General features: G+C 38.5%; 1 protein-coding gene and 1 non-coding gene across 2 annotated transcripts in view; both read right to left on the bottom strand.

Moving 5' to 3' along the window:
• POLA1 (DNA polymerase alpha 1, catalytic subunit) overlaps positions 1–25,830 on the bottom strand; it is a 182,916-nt gene that overhangs the window by 132,666 nt on the left and 24,420 nt on the right. The window contains exons 18-25 of the mRNA XM_066313985.1: positions 25,066–25,182; positions 24,017–24,192; positions 23,472–23,601; positions 23,022–23,141; positions 21,838–21,934; positions 21,207–21,331; positions 19,245–19,394; positions 18,894–19,016 (exon numbers count right to left, since the gene is read on the bottom strand). Coding sequence (XP_066170082.1) covers positions 18,894–19,016; positions 19,245–19,394; positions 21,207–21,331; positions 21,838–21,934; positions 23,022–23,141; positions 23,472–23,601; positions 24,017–24,192; positions 25,066–25,182 — 1,038 coding nt within the window. The remainder of the gene's footprint in view (positions 1–18,893; positions 19,017–19,244; positions 19,395–21,206; positions 21,332–21,837; positions 21,935–23,021; positions 23,142–23,471; positions 23,602–24,016; positions 24,193–25,065; positions 25,183–25,830) is intronic.
• Positions 21,496–21,626, bottom strand: LOC136358288 (small Cajal body-specific RNA 24). Its single transcript, XR_010743049.1, has one exon. It is a non-coding gene; the product is annotated as a small Cajal body-specific RNA 24 (non-coding RNA).

Here is a 25,830-nt window from a genome sequence, read left to right as displayed (position 1 = left end):
TCCACATCCAAAGTACCAAAAAGCCTGTGTTTATGGATATCAGTCTGCTTCTCTTGGGAAATTACCTCCAGTTGGTTTTGTTCCAAACAAGGACTGCATTAGATGAAAGCACCTCAGAAGGAAGCTGCCTGTTTTCCAGCCCTGGCCTGGTGGCACGACAATAGCAGCAGCAGAGCCTGGCCCTGGTCCTCTCCTCTCCCTTGGCCGTCAGGGTATCGGGTTCACATTCTTTCCCCACAAACACTTGTCCCGTGTCACACAAAAGAGTGACCAACAAACCTGATACAGGGCCGTTAAATTCAGACAGCAAGGCACCACACAATGACCTTTACAAGAACGATATTAACAGGTGGCTGGTGTCTAATACAAATAATTATATTACACTTTAGCAGCATTGACCGAAGTGGAAACACATTGTCTTGTCATCAGCAATTGAATAAGCCAAAGCAATGTTACCAGAATACCCTTTTAACACTCCTCTGTTACCTCCACAACTACAGAGAACACCTCCTGTGGCAGAGCTCCCAACTACATCACAAGTATTTCATATGAAAATTTCACCAGGGTGTCTGACATTTCCCTCTCTAAGCAAAACAGGAACCTCCTTGCCATACTCTGGAGAATCACACAAGGAAATTCAAGCCCTACTTATGAATTTACCCCGTCTTTCCTCTTGGAAGTGGTCCACCAGAAACACATCCCTCCTTCAGTTAAAAAGAAGCTGATAAAAGCAGCTCAGCAAAGTCCTTCAAAACTTGTAAGAGAAACCAGTACAAGTGATCAAATTATTTGCCCCTACTCACTAATTAGTCTTCCAACATCAACCACCTTAAGTAAGCAAGTTTTCATCAACCTTTAACCCCAAGACCAGTCACTGTTTTGACAGGAGGGGCAGCTGTGGCAAACAGCCGCAACGTTTTGGGACGGACGGCGATTTCTGACCACATCTACAGCCAGACTGGACCTCGCAGGGTGCAGAGGGGCCCTGGCAGGGCTCGCAGAGCCCAGCACATGCCACTGGCAGCCCCGGCTGCAGCGGGGCCAAGCACCAGATCAGTTTCCTGTCAGCTGCGACATCGCCGACACTTAAGCTGCTCAAAGGTTTCTCATTCTTCGCTTCAGAAAGGGGAGGGCAGGTTCAAGGACACTCCAGCCTGTCTAGAGTAGAGCAGGGAGAAAGCTAGGAAATCACACCTCAAAACAACAGGGTTAAGTGGTAACATCCAGCTCAAACATCTACACAGAAGATGGGTGGTGAAAGGACTTGGAGATGTAACAAAAAACTGCCTGCAGAGAAGTACATTGAAGAAAGACACTACCTAATCTTCCATGTAGTGGTGAAAGTCACTTCAGTTCCTACAGCAACAAGCCACAGGCAGTGCATGCATTAGGGAGCTGCCAGCAAACTACTCATGTGGGCTGAAAGAGCAGTGTAGGGAGGAATAAATAGAGCACTGGCACAGACCATGCAGACCACTACACATGGCCAGAGCATCCTGACAGACCCAGAACAACATCCCTCTCCTTTCTCCCTCCCAGAGAAAAGCAGGTGCTTGCTCCCCATGCAGAAAAAAGCCCTTCCATTTGGTCGAGCCAGAACACAAGCCAGAAAATCCTGTTTTTGTACTCTGAGAAGACAGTTTGGAACAGTCAGGTGGATGCTGCTGGCTGGCACCTGTACCATCCTGGTGTTCAGCAGCAGCCTGTTCTCCCCTCCTGCATCCCCTCCCCACCAAACAGTCAAGCAGGTGCAAGAGTTGACTTTTACTTAACAGCTTTGGTAATGTTACTCCAGACTTCCACCTTTATCTATAACCAACATGGTATTCAACTTGAAAGCCTTAGAAATGAGAGCAGTGGTTATGGCAAATTTGGGAAGTGACAAGAAACGTAAAACATGGATGTTTTGGCAGCAGAGACATTTTGGGGAGTAGAGAAGGGAAGAAAAGAGAGACAGAAAAAAACATTAAAAACCAGAGTTTACAAGGAAGGCAAGTCAGCAAGAGACAAAATGCAGTTGTGCAATGCACCTCCAGTGTTATTATACGCGTAAAAGCACATAAGCCCTGCTCCAAAGGTCTTTCCTCCACCACAAAAACAAATCCCTCCGTAAAGACTCATAGAATGGCTTGGGTTGGAAGGGACCTTGAAGATCATTTACATCCAACCCCAAGTATCAACCAGCATCCAGAATACCATATACTACATGGGCATGACTAAATTACCCTATAACAACATGCTTATAAAGATGGGTCAATACATCATTTCAAGAGTAACTTCTTGGTACATTAAAGTAAAAGAAAAGGATGGAAGCAGAAAGAGGAAAACAAATATAATTAGTACAGCTTATTTTCTAAATATTAACTATGTGACACTGGGGGTAAGAAAGACTTTTGTCTTCTTTTCTTCTGAGCCATGCTCAGTCACTCAGGCCTGGTATAATCCACCCAGGCCACTCTGAGTTTCTAACTACTTGGGACCTTCTTATGGGCTTGGGCACTGGTATTAACAACGCTCTGTTGACATCAGGAAATGTCTCTGACCACCCACTACATCCAGAGTAGCTGCATTGGGACAACAAAGTCTTTAGGCATTCAGCAACCAGCTTCACAGGGTCCCCTTCTTGCAATTCACCCTCTTCACAAGGACATATCTGCTATCCAAAAAACCTTGGACCATTCCAATAGCAAAAGCCCTCAAGTCTCCAAAGTATACTTCAAAGTGCTCACCAGCTAGTACAAAAAAGCTCATCTCAACATGCTGCAGTCCAACCTCCCTTCTGGTGCCAACCTCCTATTTCACTCAAGAGCCTTAAAAACTGGCAACTTGCAGTAAACATTAAAACACTAAAAGCTGCAGGAATTACTAATAGAAAGACACTTCTGTTTACTACATTAGGAATTTTTCTGTCTAAAAATTTTATTTAATCCCATAAAAAATTAATGGCACAAAATACTTTTCCAGAAACCAGAAAACATACAAGCACAATTTATTAGCATATTCAGAAGTGATTATAGCACAGGTAATTTGATCCTTCCTAGGCAAAAGTATGATCTGAAGAAAGAGACAAACTGATGATCAGCTATAACTATAAAATAAACATGAAACATTTCAAGACTGAATGAAGACAAGGGAAACACCACTTTTTCATTGCAAATGCTTTACACAGATCTACACTACAGCAAAGCAAACAAGATATCAAACCATGCACACATAGGTAGGAACTACCTGAAATCTTTCATAAACATTTAGTACATAAACAAAGAAACCCCCCTGCGTTAAACAAGAAAAATAATGAAAGGTCCAAATGGATTATTGAATACTAATTTTTAAGTACAAATATTTTTATGCTATACCAAATTACTAATACACAGTTTCTCTCTTGCCAACCACACATGACTTGTTATAACTGCATAGAATTACCTTTATGAAAGTCACCCATTCATTAAAATTTTATCCAAAACATGTCACATAAATTACAATATTTCAGCGTGGCAGAAGACTGCCATGATTCCTCACTGACCTTCCTCCATCATACATGGGCCATAAAATTTAACTAAATAGAGTCTACTTCAAGCTTGTAACTTCAGCTTGTGTGACAGTCATAATTTTTAGAAGCAAGGTATGGGACCTTGATTTAACACAAATTATTGGAAATCCACCACCACCTCCATGCAACTCCTTTGCCATGAAGTTAAGGAGAACTGAAACATGGCTCATTTATGTGGCCAACTCTGAATCTGTACCAACAAACACAAACTGATTATACAAGAGGATTTGTACCACAATGAGAAGGAAAGAGAAGGAAGAGCTGCATCAGAGATTCCAAATTGATTCACACATGGTTGGGACATCAGCCATCTAAAAAATTTTGGTTCTTGGTCCCTCTCACTGGCAATGGCCAATTTCACAGAAGGAAGGCCAAAAATCACAACTGCTTCAAGACTTTATGGAGCAAAACTGAAGCAGCCTGTAGCCTGCTGCATAGCAGAATGGTCCACTAAGAAATCCATCCCAGCCCCCTAAAACATACATCATACAATCCTACTCATAAGGATGGATATCTCGCTATTTTTTAAGTAAGATGAAGTTGGGTTATTTTGGTTTTTGGTTTTTTTGGGGTTTTTTTGTTTTTTTTTTTTTTTTAACTTCACTGGCCATGACTGACAATTTGAGATAGATACTTGTTCCTCATTGAGCCTCATTTCAGGGCACTTCTCACTACTGCCTTAAAAATAATTCATGCCTCAAAGTGAACTCCTGGGGAAAAATGTGTTTTGTTGGCTCAGAGCAGTATTGTCACGATGGCTGCTCGATTATTCCCTTGAGGCAGACAGACTAAGTAGGAGGCTTTATCATTATTCAAGCAGATGGGTTATTATACATATGACACCAACAATTTTAGTAGATTCAAACACGGAAACTTGGTTTCAAGGCTAAAATATCAAAGTGGATCCACTCCTGAGGAGCACTCTACATTATCAAAAAAGGCACACTTAACAGATACCTTTAAAATCACATCTACAGGGCAATGATTTAACAAAGTATTCTTACTTTTCTTTCCCTACAGAAAAGAGTGAAACAAAACAGCCACTTAGGTTTCTCTATATCTTCATGGGTTGCACATAAATGAAGTTGCAGCATCCTGTACTTCTACATTTGTAAACTCTTGCCTGAAGAGTAACAGTTTTGTGAAAGGCACAAAGATTGTTATTTCTGCACTCTTCATCTTTTTTAATCTGGGGAACTACAATCTCCTAAAAGGGAGAATTAAATGTCATAATTGTAAATACTAAAGAATGAAACAACAACAAAATCCCTAAAAAGTAGGTTTACCACCTTAGCTTAAAATACTCAAAAGGAATTCCTGTCTCCAGGACTATTCCTACAAAGCTGATCCAAGGTATGTGCGTCAGCGTTTAAAGTCGTTATAATGTCTCCACATACTCAAGATTCTGACTTGTAAACTGATACTGCTCAAAGAGGGCAAAATCTCTGCAGCTACAAAGAATCATCCACTGTAAAATTCCACAGATATTTCCAATAAAAAATAAGCAGCCTACCATTCAAAGTAATTATCCAGCTTTATCACTTGAAACACCATGACATCTTTAAAACTCACATAAGGCATGTCCATTCACAAATACACTCGTGTAAAACTTCTCAATCTCTAAGTAACTAAGTGGCGGAGAAAATTAGGGAGATGTAGTGGTTACTGTTCTTTATTCCTGGAAACAGGAGTTTCCTGGGATGGAATAAATACCTGACCTGCTGTGTGTAGTTGCTGAAAGATGGTCCTAAATAAAGATTTAAATGCTGGCTGTAAAGAGGGACTTAGAATAGTATCAGAACTCAGACCAAGACACTTATAATCTGAAGACTCAGATGAACCTTATCCTGAAGGCATTTTTGAGTAACAAAAGGTGCACATTGGCACTGTCCAGTCATACTATTCCACAGTTCTACCTTCATATTTTTGCCTTTTTCCACTCAGGAAAGTCATCTGCATTTGTAATTTCTGATGTAAACTCTACCATCTTAAATATGTGCTTAGGAATTAAATATTTATTCATTAATAACGTGTTATACTTACTAGGCAATATCAATCTTCTCAATTTATTATTTCTTTTATGAGATGCTTGTAGGCTGATATAAGCCATATTATACTACACCAGTGGCATACAATGCATTAACAACTTAAAAGTGAAATTCCTATGGGGTCTAGAAAATTCCTATCACTCTAAATTTTCCATTTTAACACAATCACAACTTGTGTTCAAAAGAAGAAAAGTTTAATCAATGTGTATGCTAGGTATTCAGTCTATTCTAGGAAAATGAGAGATGACCTTCACTCCAGTAGCAACTGGCTTACACTGTCCAGCTATGCATACAAGGGCATTCTGTGTTTGCTTTGATGGCCTGCACATGCCACGGGTTGATGTCATTGATAGACTGACATTGCTGTGTTCTCACACAAAAACTTTATTAGCATAACAGAAGATCGGAAAGTGTGCTATCCCACTTTCTAAGTATCTTCCCCATCTGCTGCTGGGTGACATATGCAGATCTCCTTCCCTTGCCTATTTGCTAGAACACTGCAGAACTCCACGGGAAGGGTCTGGTCGCATCTGTCTTGGGAGCAAGGCTATTGTTTGTGAGATAATTACTCTGTCCTTGTTGACTTGCAGCAATAATTGAGAACAAAATCACCTAATAAGCCAAGTTACCTAGTAATATAGCACATTATAACAGCAATGATTGCATATAAACTTTGAACCCCCTTTAGTGCCAATTAATTTCAAGAGCATTAGCACCAACAGTAAACGAATACGAAGCAGTTTAACTAATTAAAGCTTACTACGTAATAGGCTTGCAGCTTCAATTATCATTTTTCATGTTAGTCATCTGAAACTGTAATGATATGTACCAGCTGGAAAACATGTGCCTAGTCCCACAGCAACAGGTAAATGGAGCAGTTTTTGAAACTATGTCATGCACTTTCCTAGGAAAAGTGCTAACTAAGCCTTATCAACAGAGACAAACAGCAGATGGCAACGAATGTGCCAAGAGACATTTCATCCTCCAGGAAGAGTTCAACACAAGGCATCAGCAAAAAAGGAGCAGAGTTGGAAGCACAGCTCCCAAAGATCTTACCCAGCTGCTCTCTTCTGTAGAAAAAAAGAATGAAGAAAAAACACCCCAACCATAAAATCAAAACTCAGACCTAGACAGGCAGTGATTCTCACCCTCATGTACAGACTTCACGTGTAATCCACCTTCATTTCTTTCCCAGAAAGTCCAGCATTAGGTGCAGCTCAACAATGCATCTGAAGCCCTTTTTCCCCCAAGAGAAGCTTCCTTCTCAGCTCCCAGTGAACAAAAATTTGCCTCAATCCTGACATTGACTCTCAAGTTTGGCTTAGAGTTCAATAAATTGTTGCTATTTTGATTGTATGTACAGAAGAGGACAAATTATCCAATCTTTTTTGAATTCTTGCACACTTTTGGACTCAATGAAAGGAATCACGAAGTTGCTTATCCTTTAGTGTGATGCAGTATTTCCCTTTATCAGTTCTGAGCATCCAGTGCTTCCAGGTTATTTTTGTGACTTGAAGACCCATAGCTATCTTCTCTAGATCACTTTATTCTTGATTTGTAACTTCTTGACACACTGACTGACCTAAGCACTGAGGTAAAAGTAATTTTCATGCTTTCATGTTCACATTTTAACTTTGAGACACAGAAGTTGTAAGAGAAGCGGCTAGCATTTTTTGAACTATCCCATTAACAATTCCCCATCTCCCTTTGTTCTATCCCTATCCCCAAGCAAGCATGGAAAACAGGAAAGAGGAAAACAGAAATAAAATAATAAAAAGAAAACCAACTACTTGCCATATAAGAAAATCTATCTGCAGGTCATGCTACTTTTTTTCTAAACACTAAGGACAGTGAACTTAATATTCAAGGACCTATGCCCATTTCATTTTAAAAGCAAAACATGTAAGAGTTTTTTCATTATGTATATGCATATTGGCTCTGGTTTCCCCAAACTCCATCTCTCCCAACATTCATTGTAACAGCTCAGAATCTCAGAGAGCATCAAGTCTACTTTCCAGGGAACAAGTTGAGCTGGTCTCTTTATGTCTTTATGGTGGGTAACTGTAGTCTTAAAACCACTGCTGGACAGGACACAGATACCGAAAATAAAAGACAAAACCTACTAACTCTATATTATGCAAAGCATTCAGAAATTTGGTTGGAGTTTTTCTTTTCAAAATTAAGTTTTTTTCAAAATAATTTTGTTACTGAGGCAAAACAAACCCATTAACAATGCCTGCTTCCAACACTGTCTGTCCAAAGAGATTAAATGATGAAAGGAGCACCTTGTTTATACAAAAATGCTTTATGCTGTTACGTTTATATAAACACCTTTATGCTCAAGAGCTGTATAGCAAGTGTGTGATGGTCTATATACAACACAAACTATTAATAAACTACTAATCACAGTTCCTCTCAGAGAGAGGGGCTGACAGACAGTCACAGAACAGACTTTCCTTAAGTTAAGATGGAAAAGGCCAGGGACAAATATTAAGTCAGTACTGATACTTGATAATTGTGATAATCTACTACCACACATGCCTGACATGCTCTTCAAAGCAAAGAGGAGTTGCTTGGCTTAGCAGGGAGGCTATCCCCTATTATGCAGGCCAGCTGAGCCAAAAGCTATGCAGTACTGTATGGAATAACAGAAGGATCATTTCTGGAATAGTCAAATAAATGCCACTTCACACTGCTTTACCATCAGATCTCCTCTGGAAGATCTATTTCTTTTTCCAGGTTAAGGAAAAAGAAATTGAAAGGAGAGAAAAGCAAAGCAAGAGCTATGTGCGGAAGAAACTACCTGACTTGAAATGTGCTAATAGAATAAGCATCAGACAACAAGAAGTTATTCCTAGAGTGAAAATTAATTAAAAGGAAATTGGGACAGCTGCACAGTCCAAAATTGGCACTGATTTTCAGAGAAGGAATAGGATCCCTTAAACTCTTACTAAATGGTTCAGGAATCCCTGGCAAAAAATCAAACAGTTTCTTTAAAAAAATTGCTGTAATTTAACACAGTATTTATAACAGAGCAAAGTGACACAAGCTTACACTCCAGGCTGAAAATTGAGACAGACAAACAAAAGCCACAGTTAATTAATCTTTCCTTGGTCACCCTGTCAGAAGCCTATCCTTCTGAAGAAAACCCAGAACTACATGAGCGGCTCATATATGAAAGATAAGAAACTTTCATAATTATATTCTTCAAGTTCAAGATCTACCACCAAAATATGGGATGGCAAAAGGTCAGCACACTGAAGGAGAGTGAGAGGAAAGGGAAGGTTATTTTTATTTGAATGGAATTTTAAAAAATGTGGTTATCTTCCACAGAAGCCTAAGAGCAATCAAATCATTATAAATGCCACTAGATCCCTATAAAATACAACTATCTCTTGGCCACAGAATGAACTACTTTCATCAGGAAATTACTCAGAAGTAAAAGGAAAGCATCTGCCCTCCACCCCATCAGGCCTCAATTCCAAATACTCTAAGACCAGCTGAAGAGCTAGCATGCAAATTGGGAGGAAAATTTCATGTGTGTCAGCTTTTCCTTAAATTTTAGAATCAGTGGGAAGTTTCTCACTGTAGGAGTATCATAGCTAATTCAATTTATACATATACATATGTTAGCATAATACACTTTTAAAAAGTGGCAGCTTTCATAATCTACTCTTGATTCAGTAAGACATTTTTATTCCAGGATGAAATGTTTCAGTTCCCTAAATTCAGCCCAATCTTGTAACAAGTCAGAAGTATTGTTCTGTGATTTACATAAAAGCATTTCCACTGAACTAAGCAGCAACTGACAGATCGGGTAAATGGGTTCCAGATAACATTTAAATAGCTCTGCTAATTACACCACACAGAGATAGGAACACGATCCCTTACTCAAATCCTCAGAGTAACCATCCAGAACACTGTAGAGAAAAAAACCTAATAGTGCAAGTCATAAGACAGTAAGTAAAGGAATTTTTAAAAACCCAAACATTCTGCATAAAGGAGGTAATCTCAACTAATTAGATGCCACAATGATCTTCTCACAATCTGTTAGAAGAGAGAAGCAGTTAATAACTTCACAGATTTCCTCCAATCCTTTCACCGGGAAGGAATAGCAGTTTCTAAGTCATTACTGCTCTGTCATCCTGGACCACTGCCAAGAATGCAGAACTTCAGGACACCTGTCAATTAACTCATTCCTACTGAAGGCAGACTCATCTTCCAAATCTATTAAAAAATAGTGATCACAAAAACAGTCAGATCAAAACATTGCAAAATTAAAATTAGTAGTGACTTCTGGAAGGACAACAGCCTTCAACAACAATGACAAAATTCATCAAGAGGTGTGTTTCTGCTGAAGTCACCACATACGCACTTTAGAAGACAAACTACATGATGTAACAGACCTTTTCCCATCCCTACCATCTGTGGCACACAGTCGTACATACAAAAATGACTAGCCACCTAATGGACAATTGTGTGCAAAAGTCAGATCTGAAGCTTTTTCTCTAATCAAAGCTTCCTGCAGGGGTTCTCAGTCTAAGTATGGGCTTCTCATTGATTTTCCTTTATCCCCAGGATGAACTACTTCTAACTCTAAGTTGAAAAATATGAAGCTATGCATTGAACCAAAAAACCCAGGTACAATACATATTAAAATATCAAGGCAGAGGTGCAATTACAATCTAAAGAAACCAAAAGATTTGTGAGCAAATGCAAAAATGTTATTTACCTAAGTTCAAAGATCATAGTGGGTTCTGAGGGAGATGAGGAGGAAAGGGAAGAAATTATTTCAGTCACATGAAAATCAAAACATCAGCTGTCATTGACTTAAATCTGGTTTGTTCAAAAATCAAAGGGTATGACCAAGGATGTTCTAGATTCAACAAGTACAATTCCAACCAGAACAAAATGTACCAGAAGACTGCATACACTCCAGTACAGGACTAAGACATTCCTGTGGTTTTATGTCAGTCTTCTACCTGCTAATTCCAAATTCCTACACAAAGCTTGTGACAGTTTAATATTCCAGTAAAAATTAAAAGCATCAAGGAAGAAAACTGAAGTTCACACTGAAAATATTTTTTGCACTGAAGTCGGAGAAAACAGGAAAGAAATTTTTAGTGCCAATTTTTAGGCAAAGTGTGGTATAGCCTACCTAATAAAATGGCAATGCACAAAGAACAAGTCAGAGAACCAAACAAATCAGAAGGGCAAGGCAGCCCAAGTATAGAGCCCTTACTTTAGCATGGCTACCCTTCTCCCTGGCAACTGTTCTACAGGTTCACTTTCCTTAGATTTTAAAAAAAGCATCTGTACCTCTGTACCCAGTGATTCCAGGAAATACGACCCTGAGCTTCAAAGCAGATTATTACATTGTCCTGCTTTTCTAGTAACTTCCAAAGTTCAAACATGGGACTTTCTGCTTCTGTTTCATAAATTAGGCAAGTAATTTGAAAGAAAGCATTAACACTTTTTGCCTTTTTTTTTTTTTTTAAACCAAGGCTTATCAGTCATCAGAATCTGAATTTTGCAAGTTTCTCCAGTCTCATGTAACTACCAACACTAGAACAAACTCACAGAGAAATGACTTTCAGGTACTAAACCCTGCAGTAAGGTTCAAATGATGTCCCATCAACTCCGTGTTTTTGATGAGCACTGCTTGATAAGCAAATCATTTCAGTGGCATAAGTGGAAACCACTTCCCACCCCCAACAACCTAAAAAACTATTCCTTGCTCTTTCTAAAGCCTGTCAGTTAAAACACATGAAAACAAAGGATTAGCAGGAAATGAAAAGGGAAATGGGTATTTCAATTTCTTTTTCTTAACTAATCCAGGTGTTGAAATAGGATTTTGTGAAGCAAAATTCACCTAGTGGTTCAAATTAGCAAAAATGAGTATCAAATTGTAAAGTAGGTATCAATACATATAATTTAATCCTTCTCTCTGAAACCCTACCTGTATTTGATAAAAGACACAGTCTGAAGCTAAACACAACACAAAAACCAGCAACATCTCCTGCACTGCATCATGTTTAAGTGCAGGAAGGAAAGCCAACAGAGGGTAGGCATATTGCTGGTGTCCCTCAATCACTGATCAAGCTCTCAAATTTGGGGGATTTATTTCATCCAGCTTTGACACTTCTCTCTTTCTACTACAAAGGGAGTCAGAACAAATCACCTGAGGCTGTATGCCTGACTTACAACCCTCCTTGCTTATGTTAAGAGAACAAGTATGCCCCAGCTTGTTAAAATACACCTACTTCTCCAGAGTCCTTTGTTCCAACCAGAATTCTTGATGCTGCCCACCAAGACCTCCTATATCCTTACAAGGTACTGTACCTGCAGCAGGAGAGACAGTCCATCTTTCTCATATAAACAAAGGTATTAACAAACCCTTTCATCTGTCTCATAAGTGTATTTCAGCGCTGAAAATAGCATAAGCTGTTCATGCTTATCTTCTAAATTAAGCCAATGAATCTTGGCACAGGCCCAGTGAAAGGACACAACATGCAAGAGACCACACAAACTCATCTATAACCTGCATCCAAAGTATCCAAACATTATTTTTTTCAGTTCTGAAACCAAAACAACCTGGGAAGAACAAGTATCACTGCTGACATATCTTCATTCTTCCAGTTTTCTTCCCTTCAAATGACAAGTTTCATCTGTTGGATCTTGCTGACCTTGGTGATAAATCTCAGTGAGAATAAAAGGAACTTCTAACTGATGGTTATAAACCAACTTTGGTTTGAAGGGATCTCTGGGCATCATTTAACCCAACCTCTGGCCTCGCACAGGGCTAGACCTGCCTGGTGCAAGGCTGTGCATCTCTGGGAAGAGCATCTCTGGGAAGAGTCTGGCCTCTTCTACACATCCCTCTTTAGGCTGTTGACGATCATAGTTAATAATTTAATTTTTTTTTTCCAGAGTGAAAGAATCCCAGCTTTCAGCTTCTTCCTATATGTCAAAGTAGGATCATCACTGTCCTGAAACCACTACCTAAAAAGAATAGACCTAGAAGGCTCAAATGGGTTTTTATCCAAGAGGAAAAAGAACAGATCATTTCATTGTGGATGAAACAAAAAGCATCTAATAGAATTTGTGGCAAAAAAGTCAGCTTTCGCAGAGTGGGCAAGATTCCCAGGAAATATATGAAAATTTCTGATTATGAGATCAAGGTGTCATATTTTTGAAGGACAGTATGAATATTTATTTAAGTCTCGTGGGAGACAGACACTTCAGTTAGACTTTTTCTATCCTCTTAGGAATAGTGCTTGAAAATGAAAATTATTTTTAACTCCTCTTTGAAGTATCTTTTATTTTGAAAACTTTATTACCATCTAGGTATCCAAACCCAGGGATTCTAGAACAAGCCAACATCCTATTTAAGATAAATGCGTGACGCAAATGAGTGAGGCAGTAAGATGCTAAAGAACAACTTCTACGGAAGTCTCAAAACCCTAAGTATTTTTTGACAAGTTACTAATGAACTAAGAAAATGCATACTGCAAAGACATGTAGTGCCAACAAATAAACAGGCTGGAAAATACATTAAAGCATCAGTTAGCATTTGTATTCTTCTAACTTTAACAGGGGAGTTTGAAAAATAAATGTGTTTGAAGACAGAACCAAGGCAGATTTAAAATGGTGGTGTGATGCTGCTAAAGCTCTCAACCTTCATGGTGAAGCACCACATGCCTTCCTTTTATAAGGCATCTCTATGAGAGAACCATGAAGGATGTCTGTTAATCCCTGCAATATTCTAGACAGGTTTAAAGAATTTCTTTAGTAATTCTGAAGCTGAAGCTTGGCAGAGTTTGGAGGGTGCAGGATTCAAGTGCATTCCCCAATACTCTACTGAACACCTGAGAGTCTTTCCTGTTACCACGGGATATGGTGAGACATTTCTGCTTCTCCTAACCTTGAGATATCAGCTCTCTACCCAACACATACAGCTTCTAAAAGAGGACATACTGTTACAGCTCAGATACAAAGAATGTTCCAGAGATCTTGCTCTTCCCAGTACTCTGGTTCTCAGTTTTACCACAATTCTGGGTGAGGAATATCTTGTTGTTACCTAGTCAGCCTGGTTAAGATATGACACAAGGAAAAAAATCTGCGTTTTTTGGCAGGACAGAAAAAAAATACAAGATAGGAAACCATAAAAAAATCCAAAGTACAGAAGAAAGAAAATAACAACCGAAGAAATACTCCATGTGTTATCATATGAACAGTAACCCCACAAGCTCACAGTCAGGTATGAGTTAAAAATGGCTGGTCATGCCTGACCCCTTACATCTCACACTGAGCCTGCCCTCACTTTCCAACCTCCTCCTCTCCACCAGCTCTCAGAGCACACAGTGAGTCACTGAGCCATTGATCCAACTGAAATCAATTTGGTTTTCCTCTGGAGTTAGTTTTCAACTCAGATCACTAGGCTGATCTAACTCACCATGGGGCCATGCAATTGCTATAACCCATCCACAGAAATCAGCAGTCAGGAAGTGAGAGGCACCACACCTCTTGTAATAGCACAATCTTAAAATAAGCAGTAAAAATAATAATAAAAAAAAGTCTCTCTATTCTTCTGACTTGCTGTACAATCAATTTGAATCTGATCAATCTTCTTAAACATTTCTTGGTGAATACCCATTAAATAAAACCTTTCTGTCCAAAGGAGGAAAAAATACCAACATGCCATCCAAAATAACATAAAATATTTTTTTCCCTTCTCACTAATTTCCTCCTCACGCAAAATATTCTGGCCGTTCTTCTTAATTGAAATGTTTCATTTCATCTCCTTGGAGATGCTAAAGTCTGTATTAGACCAGATGCCATCTCCTGCACTTGACTATCAATAACATTTCAACAAATGTGAAGATACTCCATAATTTCTCTACTACTTGGTACTCAGTTCACATATCCAGATTGTATGCAGCCTCTCCTTGTCTACTCTAACTTGTTTAGGATATCAGCATGCAGAGTAACATACATAGCTTTTTCACAGGCTCACAGTTGCACACACAATGATAAATTTAACAACCAGTGGCAAATGATTTAACCCCAACAGTTCCTATTTTGGGACAATGCAGCTATTTAGCACTATTTCTCCCAAGATTTTGGATTGCCATTTTTATATTTAAAAGCAATTAGAAACTCTTTGCCTAGCCTTTTGTCACCAAGTCCCATGTCTTCCAAAATCGTTATATGGATGTTGTGTGCCCTGTTTAAATATAGATGGCATGCTTATAACAAGACATTAGGAGGCTCCTTTCCCTCTTTTAGCAATCCTCTTTCTTCCACAGTACAACATGGAAGAAACCAGGAGTCTGTCAATTGCCCTATTCACGTGACAACTCTTCCAGACTGTATAACCAATGCTTTAGATGCAATCAAGAGAAAGCAGCTGATGATCATTTTCCCTGGATGAACAAGACTTAAAAAAAAAAAAAAAAAAAAAAAAAGCCTGAGTTTCTTTACAGATCATAATTACAGTAGACAGCCATTAACCTGCTTACCTACCCTTAATTTTTTTTAAATGAGCTCATCTTTCTACTTCATTTTTATCCTCCCTCATCTATTCTTCTCCCAGACTGCAGCAATAACATGCTTTTATTCTTTCCTTTTGACTGCCAGGGCCTTAAACTAATTATTAATTGAGAATGTATCTAAAGGATCTGAATGAGAAAGTTGGAATTAACCCAATTGCCTCTTTCCCCCTTTTATTTTGCATATTTGAACACTAGGTCTACCTGTCAGCACTGCTGAAAACACCAAATGTGTTGTTTTCCTTCTAAAGGCAAGTTTGCTTGGGCAAAAGTATGCAACAGCAAAAAACAACACAGGAAAAAAAAGCAAATACCTGGAAAAGGCCTCAGCATTGAGTGAAAGCCATTAGCAAGCAAGCTGTCTACAGTTAATTCTCTCAACAACTTTGCTGTCCTGTAGGAGAATCCTGCAGCACACGGCATCCTGCATTTAGGAAACCAGACAACTGACACTTCATCAAAAGGCTTGTCCTTTGGAGAGGCTGGAACGGCATGACCCGGCACTGCCTGCTGCTGCAGAGCTGGCTGCTCCTACAGCTCCGACTCATCTTGTTTCCAGTTGTTAAATTACATTAAAGGACAGCTAAAAATATATTAAATATTTTCCTATTACTTTTCCATGCAAGCAACTGCTATAGTTACAACAAGAGTAATGTCCAGGCATAGGCTTACTAACATAGTGGGGGTGGAGGGGAAAGTCGAGGAACCCTTCTAACACATTCCTGATCAATGGTTTGCAAATGTAAAATTATTTTTTTATTTTGCTGAACTGCCGAGGCATTTCTTACAGTCAAAAGTGAAAAATATTTACACTTACTAGAATGGTCAAGCAGATCTGAGCTATAGTTTTAACTCACTTCCACTCCAAGTTTTTGCTTTTTTCTTTTTTCAAAACACACACAGAACTTAGCAGTCTACCAGTGACACCTAAATTCTGACAAATTCACACTGATATGCCCCTGTTAAAGATTACCCGCACATGAAAAACAAGGAAGACCCGTTCGAGCAACCCGATAATGGAGGTTTGAAGCCTTAGACACAAATGAGCGTTAATTGATTACGGATCTCCAGGTCTCTATCGCCATCTAGCGAACCCTGCCCGCCACTGCCGCCCTGTCCCTCGACCGCGCTCCCTGGAACGACAGACAGGATAAACTCCGCGGGATCCAGCCTGCCCACGGCCAGCCATGTAAGCCTTTGCTACGTTTATATTCCCTGGCTGAAGGAAAATAAAAATCAAGCACTGGCCCGTATCTCTCTGCAGCTGACCGAAGAGAACTGAGTTTCTATGGATTACGCTGTCATAGAATTGTAGAATGGTTTGGGTTGGAAGGGACCCTAAGGATCATCTACTATGATCTGGCTTTTTAAAAATGGCCTTTCTACACCATATTTAATACTTTGTCATCAAAATGAAGAGAACATGTCAAGTTCTATTATAGTTCACAAGTTCACTAGTACAGTCATACACAAGTTCTGGCAATGGCAAGATGTAATTACAAGTATTTTTAGTCACCATAAAGAACCCCATGGCAGCTCCACTGCTTTTACTACACCAGCATCTCCAAACCACAAAGAGAAGTTAGGAATCCAGGAGACGTGGTACTCAGCACTTGGCACCAGGTGCTTGAATCTTCCCACAACTTCAGTGGAAAGGTTGTCAGTCACACAGTTGAAAAGCATCAATTTACAGGACTCATCAAAACTCATTCTCAGCTACATTAAAACTTAATGCTAGGATGAGCTTTAACAACTTCAACATGAAATACATATTTCCCACTTTCAATTATTCTGCTAAGACTTACGATTGAACTGTAATTGTGTTAGTGCAAATATTAAGTTCAGTTTTCATCCCACACAGTATTTTTCCCACTTAGACTTCTACAAGCCTACCTGCATTTACTCAGGTGCCCTTGACAACAGTAGGAAAAAAAAAGGTATTAATTGCAGATCATCAGAAAAGGCCATTTAAATTTAGACCATAAATTCTCCATAATAGTTACTTTTTAATTAACCTTTTCCGATAGAGAACCCAAACCTCCATATACTTAACATTTACTTCTTTTATATTAGAACTGAGGAAAGCCTATGAATAGAAAGACTAATATAAAAATGCAAAGTAATGTTTTTTCAGATTAGCTATTTCAGCTTAGAAAAAAAACAAACAGAAAAAGAAAATAATAACACAAACAGAAAACTAAGGTGTCCTCGTGTCATCTTCTGTGGCAAAACCTCAAATGTGTGCAAAGGCTTGGCAGAAGCCAGCACAGGTCTAGCAGCACCAGAATTTAAGAGGTAAGAAATCCTTTCCAACCAAAGATCAGCTATGTAAGAGAAACCACCTCTAATTACTCCCTAGCACATTCTGCAGCACTTATTTAGGATTTCCCCATCTCACCACCACTCTGGAACACAAAGCAGGAACACAAGAATTTCACATATTTATCTCAGAACTGATACATTGCAGACAAATGAGAATAAACTCTGTGTGCAAACAAAAAGCATTTCCCCATCTTAACAGAGGCCAAAAGCTTAAGTATCCATAGAATACAATACCAGGTTTGTGGCAGATGACATATGGAGATGTGACATACGGAGATCATTAAAAAAACTCAAAGAACAAAGCAGAATCTACTACTTTTAAAACACATTAGAAAATGTGTAAAGCTATGATACTCAGCTGCTTTGCATGCCAGCCTCATAGACAACATGAGGTTGAATCTTACATCAACAAACACAATATCTTATTAAAGGAAATACTAACTTCTGAATCCACATGGCTACGTGGAACATTTGTAATTACCAAACTGGGAAATTGTTTCTGAGTTAAACAGATATGTACGGTTAAACATAACTGCTTACATAAATTCGGAAGACAGCAAACATGGGGTTCTCTCTAGAGAACTGTTTAGCTAAGAAGATAATTAAAAACAAAGATGTGCTGCCAGAAATAAAACACCCCTATGTAATTGAGTTGGGAATTCTGAAGTGGGTGTGCCCTCACATCATAGGGATGAGGAGCCTGTCAACAGGGATGTGACCTCCTCCATCTCCCTGATCAACCAAAATCCTGAGCAGCCACCCTGACACAACTGTTCGTGGCACCTTTGCAGACTCCTATTTGGTATTCTCTTTTATAAGGAACTAATATCAAACAACATTATGTTTTAATACAATGAATGTATATCAGTGTTCTGTTTTGGATCATTTAAGATTATTTTTCCCACAGGGACAAAGCTGATGTGGTCTGTATTGAGCTACCATCCTAATCAATAGCAAGAGTAGTTTTGCCTATAAAATCAAGAGCAACTCTTAAAATAAAATCTGAGGCTAATGAGAAACTTTATTTTAAGGAACATTTTCTGAAAATAAGCCCTGATACATAATCCATTGCCTTGATGATTAATTAGCCCTATCACAAACTTTAGGGTTTCAGGAAGTCGTATCGGGCCACAGGGCAGTCTGGCTACAAGCAGGCTCATCCAAAGGTGCAGCATACCACCAAATCAAACCCATCAAGCAGAACTGGAAATTCATGGAAAATGTGAAGGCAGCCTTGATTTTTCTGTTGTTGTCACCACAATCTGGCCCATTGAAACCAAATCGTTTCACAGTACAAGAAAGATAAAGAGTTCTGAAACCAAAAGCAGGTTCAAGAACAAAACCATTCTTGTATTCAATGAAAAAAAGCAGGTGGCCTAAATTCAACCTTTTTACATGTGTGCAAAATGTTTAATGACTTACCTCTCTCCCTTTATGTGTCACCAAAGCAGCCAAAGGCTTGGCATAGAATCTGCTGTAGGAAAATCCCAGGCAGCCATACATGCTGTTAGCCGTGAGTTTCAAAGCTTTCTGTCTGATATCATACTGAAAAGAAACACAACCAGAAAAATGATCCAACCACAGCCATCAGGGAACAGAACTTAATGCTCACAATTACATTCACAGCTTTTTTATACAGACTGCAGCAGTGATGGGCTACAAATAAAGCACATTACAATCACTGCTCACTACTAATCATCCCTATTCTACAAGGCTGATCAGGGCACTTAAGGGGAGAGGGGGAAAAAATCAACGGAGTTCTATAAAACACACCTGTAAATAGAGGTCAGGATTTAAATCTGGCTGTTTCATTAACTGCTTAACTTGGCGTCTTCTCTCCACCAGTTTCCTGATTTCTTTAGGCAAAATTCCCATTTCCAGAGATGGGTCTGGAAGCTCTGGAATTTCTTCCTCTTCTTCAGCCTGTGAAATGATCACCACTGCTTATCCTTTTATTGCTTGAAGATTAGATTATAATGCATTAAATGAAAAGCTTGGGGGGAAAAAACCCAAAACCACACAGCTTGTGCCAATTCCTGCAGAGTACCCAAAGCACAGTTTAGAACAAGCATGGGAGGTTTTTTTTGTTTAACTGTATTACTTTGCCCCTGCTGGGGGACAGGGCCTAAGTCTGTTTCACTGCTGGAGAACCACAAAGAAGGCACAGACCAGTAGCAGGAAGGTTTTTATTTCATATTTATGTGTGTGTGTCTGTGTGTGTATACATACATACATACATACATACATATATATATATGTATGTATGTATGTATGTATGTATGTATATATATATATATATATATAAAAAAAATTCCAGCTAATACACACACATTCTCACTCTTAGGTATATATAGAAAAATATAAAAACATAAAGAAAAGTACACACACAGCAATTCTTCCTGTGCTGAAAAATCTATCCCTTTTTCATCATCTCATAAGTACTTTTGGTGTTCAGACCTGTCAAAAGGAGCACCTGCTCTGTGAACTGATACTTTGAATGATACAACTGACAAATGTGAAATTGAGTACAGCAGTAACAAAAACTCCACCCCAAGCAACTCTTGATTATAGCAAAACAACATAGCAGAAAGGACACCTTCTTAGCATGACTGAAGAAATGGCTGATCAGCAAAAATAGAAAGGTATTTCAAGCACAATGAAAGTGACGGCAATGTATAAAGGAAGGGCAATACAGACACGATGAAGTTGGCAAGTTTAGTAAAGCAGTCTGAGGAGAACTGTAACGAGAAATTACACCAAAGCCTGATTAAACATCATACAGTGAGAGAAATCAAAATTAGCTGCTTCAGGTTGAAGCACACTTCAGAAAGCAGGGAAAATCCAAAGACAGCTTGAAGGAACTTACTGACAGAATTCCACATACTTGTCTCCTCATTTCTTCTACTATGTTCATATTTCAGTTGCTACAGGACTAACTAATTCCAATCTGTGAGCTGATACCAGTTAAAAATAAAAGCCTCTGATTTAACCTTTAGACCTGACCAGCTCAGTGCTTCACTTTATAACACAGCTCCACCAACAACTGTTTCAGCAGTTGAGCAAATGAAAACCTCCAGCCATGGATAAGCCAGAGCCAACACAGCTGTTTATAAAACAGTGCATCCAACTGTACCTTCAGGAGGTTCTCCAGTTGTGTTTAACATAGTTTGAACAGCATGAGTTCAAAATGAGTTTTTGTGAAGCTGGGTGCCACAGCTCACACAGTCACAACACCCACCCAAGCCACACACATAATTTTCCTGATGTCCAATAAGGCTTGAGCTCACAATTGTATTCTCTCCTTTAGAAGGCATTAGACTTTTGCCTACCTCCATCAGCTATATTTGCATTAATTCTTTTACAACTTAACTTTAGGAAGCCTCTATCAAACTAGGATGAAACTAGTAAAGGGGCTCAGAAATTGCTAGGGAAGATGGCTGGAAAGGGTCAGAGTCTCAGTAAAAATCTTGTTTCATGATGATACCAAGATTAAACGGGAAAGAACTTGCCAAGATTCAGTAAAACTATTACAGAAAGGAAGGTGAACAGACACAAAATATTCCCAAAAGTCCCAACCCACAAATTAATATGATGCATCTTTAAACAAGATTCACTTTTTATATGTGAAAGGGGACCAAAGAAGTGAAAAACAACAGTTTCTTAAGGAGCTGATTCACCAAAAACACTCTGAAGTTAAGTTAGTATAATTTAAGCCACAAGTTAAAGCAGGCAAACCTCTGCCCTTTTCTGTGCTTCTGATGACAGTCGCTGCACGGTGGTAAAGCAGATGTTGTACTCCTGGATAATCGATGGGTACAAGCTGTTGAAGTCGAGAAGCAAAACAAACTTGTCATAAAAACCTAGAACAGAGTTTAAAACGAAAAGTTGTAATTACTCAAGTCTCCCAAAGGACTTCATGCAACTCCTCAATTAATATTTAAGTGACAGTAATACCTTGTACCACATTTCCCTAATCTAAATCCCTTCAAGCAGCTGTTGAGATGCACCACTGCCCTTCACAGAAAGCTGTCAGAAGTGGAACGATCCAACCCCATTAACTCACCAGAGTTGAACAGATAGCTTCTGTGTTACTATAGGACACTCGTACAGTTTTCCCCACGTAGAGGAGAAACTGAAAGAAAACTTACGTGTCCATCAGAAAATTATACATAAATATACGGTCCTAATTCCTCAAAAGAAGCAATTCCACAATCAGTGTTGTGAATTTTGTTGCATGCAACAAGATGTCCCTCACAACCACGACACCAAACTCCTACAAACACAGGTTTCCCACTGCTGTCTCTCTGTATTAATATAACCTACCTGTATCTAACTTTATTTAAGAAAGAAAATTGCAACATCTTACCGATTTTGGGATCCAAGACTAAGCCCCCAGCATATGCTGCTTTCTTTTTCCCTATCTTTGATTTATTCTGATCTTCAAAATCTTCATCTTCATCCACCTACATTTGGCATTTAAAACAGTCATTATCTAGTCTCTAATATTTCTGTAATGTTAGAGGAGTTATTTTTGGCAAGTCAAATACAAATTTGGGAGTCAGGGTAGAATTCCTTTTAAAATATATGCAAAAAATGGTGTTTTCATCATGATCCTTACTGAAGCCCTCTAAATGTCAAAACAGCATTCAAACCAACTCTGACAGGAAAAAACTGGTAACAAGAGATTACAAAGACCTTAAAGTATTGTTATCATTCAACATGGCACCAGAATGCCTGTTCCAACTGGCTGTAAATGGCTACATTATGATAAAAAAATCACCTCATAACCCATGGTATGATTGCCCAATTAAAATGTTGGGTTTTGCAAACAGAATGGCTGGACTTGAATAAAAACAATCAAAACATTACTACTGACCTAAAGAATATTCTGGTATTTGTTATGTTGTAATAAGAATTCTTCTCTCAATTGTTCAATTCTATTCTGAATAACTCAGAATTCCAGTGCTACTTTGATGCAACAATACAATCAACAAAAATTATTGCTTTCAAGTTTGCTGTTGAACTTTTTTAAAACTAAAAAGCAAAATATAGTGTAATACGAATACTTTCGCAAATTTTAATTTGTTCACTAACAAACATCTGGATATTTCTATAATTATTATTTACACTGGTATTATACAGAAGGATTTTTTAAATACCTTTGAATATTTCATCCATATAACAAACTTTCCTTGAAATACTGTTCATCAAAATAACTAAATGCAGATATTAAACAACACAGATTGTCGCCTTTTCTGTTTCTCCACAGAGACAAATACTTAGCTTATTTTAATTTTAAACTAACATAACAACTGAGTTTTTATATATCTGTGATGCAGTGGAAAAGCTGTTACATTGTCCCACTCTCATTATGAATTCCAAACAAAAACAATGTTTTAATTGAGCATATGCTGTACCATTAAGTTATGTCCGAGTTATGTTTGGGCTTCTTTGTGTTCCCACAGAACAGTAAACACACAAAAGATGGAAGAAGGTTTTTTTCTTTTTTTTTTTAATAAAAAGTCTTGGGAAGAGAAAAACTGGACCCACCAGCTTCTGTGGAGGCTTTTTGAAAACTTGTTTGTCTGGCACGATATAATCCTTCTCATGAAAGGCATGAAGCAGCAGGAACTCATTTCGTTCAGATCGTCCACCCATCATTGTCCTCGACTGAAGAGGGGGTGAAAAGAGAACTCAAAGCACAGAAAACACTTGACAGCAAAACAGACCGAGCAATGTCCTCCAACTATTTAACTTCACCTATGATTACTATTATTCTGTATCATCACTGCACACAAAACTCAAATGTGATATTTAAAGAAGTTTTATATTATTACTTGGTTAGAACATTGAACTCTCCTATCCTTCATAGCAAAAAATTTACAGCATAATGCATTCTAAATCAGAGTTTAGAAATTAAACCCAGCAAATCAAACACAGAAAACATGGAACTGTTTGGGGGGAGACAGTGGAGAGGGGTGGAAAGTAATAAAAATGTACCATGACATTCCCAGAGATGTTTGTTATCTGAAGAGCCAGTGGCAGAACATTCAGCTCACACATGATCTGGAGAATGAACTTGGCATCTGTCCAGGTGTTTTCCAGCAGGAACAGTAAGCGAGGAGAATCACTGGGGAAAGAAGGAGCATGGCCTAGAAAAGATCTCAAAAATCAATCTCCACTGTACTCTGTAGAGTTTAGACCCATGTGCTGTACAAAACACAGAGTATCTGTAGCACACAACTCATGGAATTTTATAGCAACTCTCATAATTGAAAAATCACCCCAAAACTCAGCCTTCCATCTCCTGTTAGTGTGTCTACACCAATGCTCCCACAAATCAATTTGCTTCATACATAATAAGCCACCACAAGTAGTTTGAAACATTTTTTTATAATGGTAAGACACTATTTAACTTTTCAACCCCCAGTACGCTAAGGCAGCATCTCCATGACAAATCAAGTAAGCAAAAGTAAAATTTTATGTCAGGGAACCAGCTCCTCTGCTCTCCAGAGAAGGATTAAAACCCCCTATCAGCAACATACCTGTACATATTTCGAATCTCCTCTGGTAGAATTGTTATCTTCTCTGTTTTCAAAATCTGATGGACCAGTTCAGGCAAATGGTAACTTTTGCAACGAATGAGTTCTTTAGCAGAAATTTCTACATCACAGATCATTCGACCACAGGCAGCGTTCCTTTCAGCAAACCCTCCTCGGCCCTTCATCATATTAAATAAGGAGAGAAAACCCAAATGAAACACACAAACATTAACCAAAAAACATCTACTCACAATATATGTTTATAGGACTCAGTCAAGTCAGTAGTCAAATCAGTTGGTCACTAAGTACTCTAATACTCTATTAAATAGCACTAATACTAAAGGACTTATAATTATGCCCTAAAGGAACCCATGGTATCTTGCACTGTATGTAGATATTAAGAAATAGTTAACTTCCATTACTAGTTATACCTTAATGGTTAAACCATCATGCTTTTTTTCTTCAATCATTAGAATAGCCCCAACAAGAACCTGGGTGTGGATTTTGTCTTTCCTCTAAGGCTACTTTTTGCATCAATAACAACAGGAGGAGAAGTCACAGAACCACACAGAAATACACAACTTGGCCTCTAGGAAGGACAGGAATAGGCGAGAACACAGCCATATTCAGCATTTCAATACTCCAAGCTTCACACATTGTCCTCTGAACAAATATGTAATAAGAACTACAGAATTATTAGCTTAGCAGCTCTCTATGGGATGATTCACCCATCAATCCAAATTGCTTTTTCTCATTTTACAGTTTCAGCAGACAAAGACAGTTACAGTAAAGACTACTGCAATTAATCTGTCATTACTGCCATCTAGTTGAGATAAGTAAACTAAATTAGCCTAACTTGAAAATCAGTTTATCCTATTACTGTAATAAAAGTCATATAAACACTCATAATTTCTGATCTGGGACCCACAAAATTCAGTATGACCAACAGTCAAAATACATCAGTGTCAAATTTACAATTCCTCAGAAAAACTAATTTATTTTTAATCACATGCAACATAAAGAGGCTTAAAAGACTTAAGCAATCTTATTACCCCAAGCTTTGGCATATTAGATCTCCTCAGTCGACCTATCTTGGACCAGTGAGGAACTTTGCACAAATTAATTCTTTGAAGCAGCACTTCCAGATCAAATCCATAAATATTATGACCCTTGAAGCAGAAAAAATAACAAAAAAGGTTACAACAAATGCAAATTGAAAGACTTACTTTCACACACTCAGTATTCCTTTGCCCTTTGTGATTTTTTCCAACTAATTGATGGCATTATCTCTCTTGTAGAAAGCACTTTCTAAGAGAACGTTCATCAACAGCACTCATTAGTCTTAACACTAACAATGCTGTTGAGTAGAATACCAAAATCAGCTCTGTAAGTGGCTCATAGCACACACAATATATCTTCATGCTTTGATACCAGAATTGAGGATTTAAAGCTTTCCAGAAAAATCCACAACATTCTTCATAGAGCATATAAATTAAAGCTAAAAGTAATTCCTTTTCTCTCCACCTGTAAAAGTCAGAATAGTGGCATCAAAATACTGTAATTTTTTCCTTTGATACTTCAATAGGAACAGCTGTTAAATCTGGGTAGGAACACCTTGCAAGCAATATTTACATATCAAAGCACTCCAGCAATATTTTAAACAGTGCTAAGTACATTGATGACACTGGTCTGTACCCTCAGCTGAAAGCAAAATGCTACCCTGAGGAACATGAGCCAGCCACCAGGAACTGCAGGTCCACTCCAGCAGGCACCTCTGTGAAGTGCAAGACTGTGCTACAGAAGCAGCTCCTTAAAAT

Source organism: Sylvia atricapilla, chromosome 2, assembly GCF_009819655.1.
Source record: "Sylvia atricapilla isolate bSylAtr1 chromosome 2, bSylAtr1.pri, whole genome shotgun sequence".
NCBI lineage: Eukaryota > Metazoa > Chordata > Aves > Passeriformes > Sylviidae > Sylvia > Sylvia atricapilla.
The sequence above is the reverse complement of the archived record's forward strand: the minus strand, read 5'-3'. Positions and strand labels throughout refer to the sequence as shown.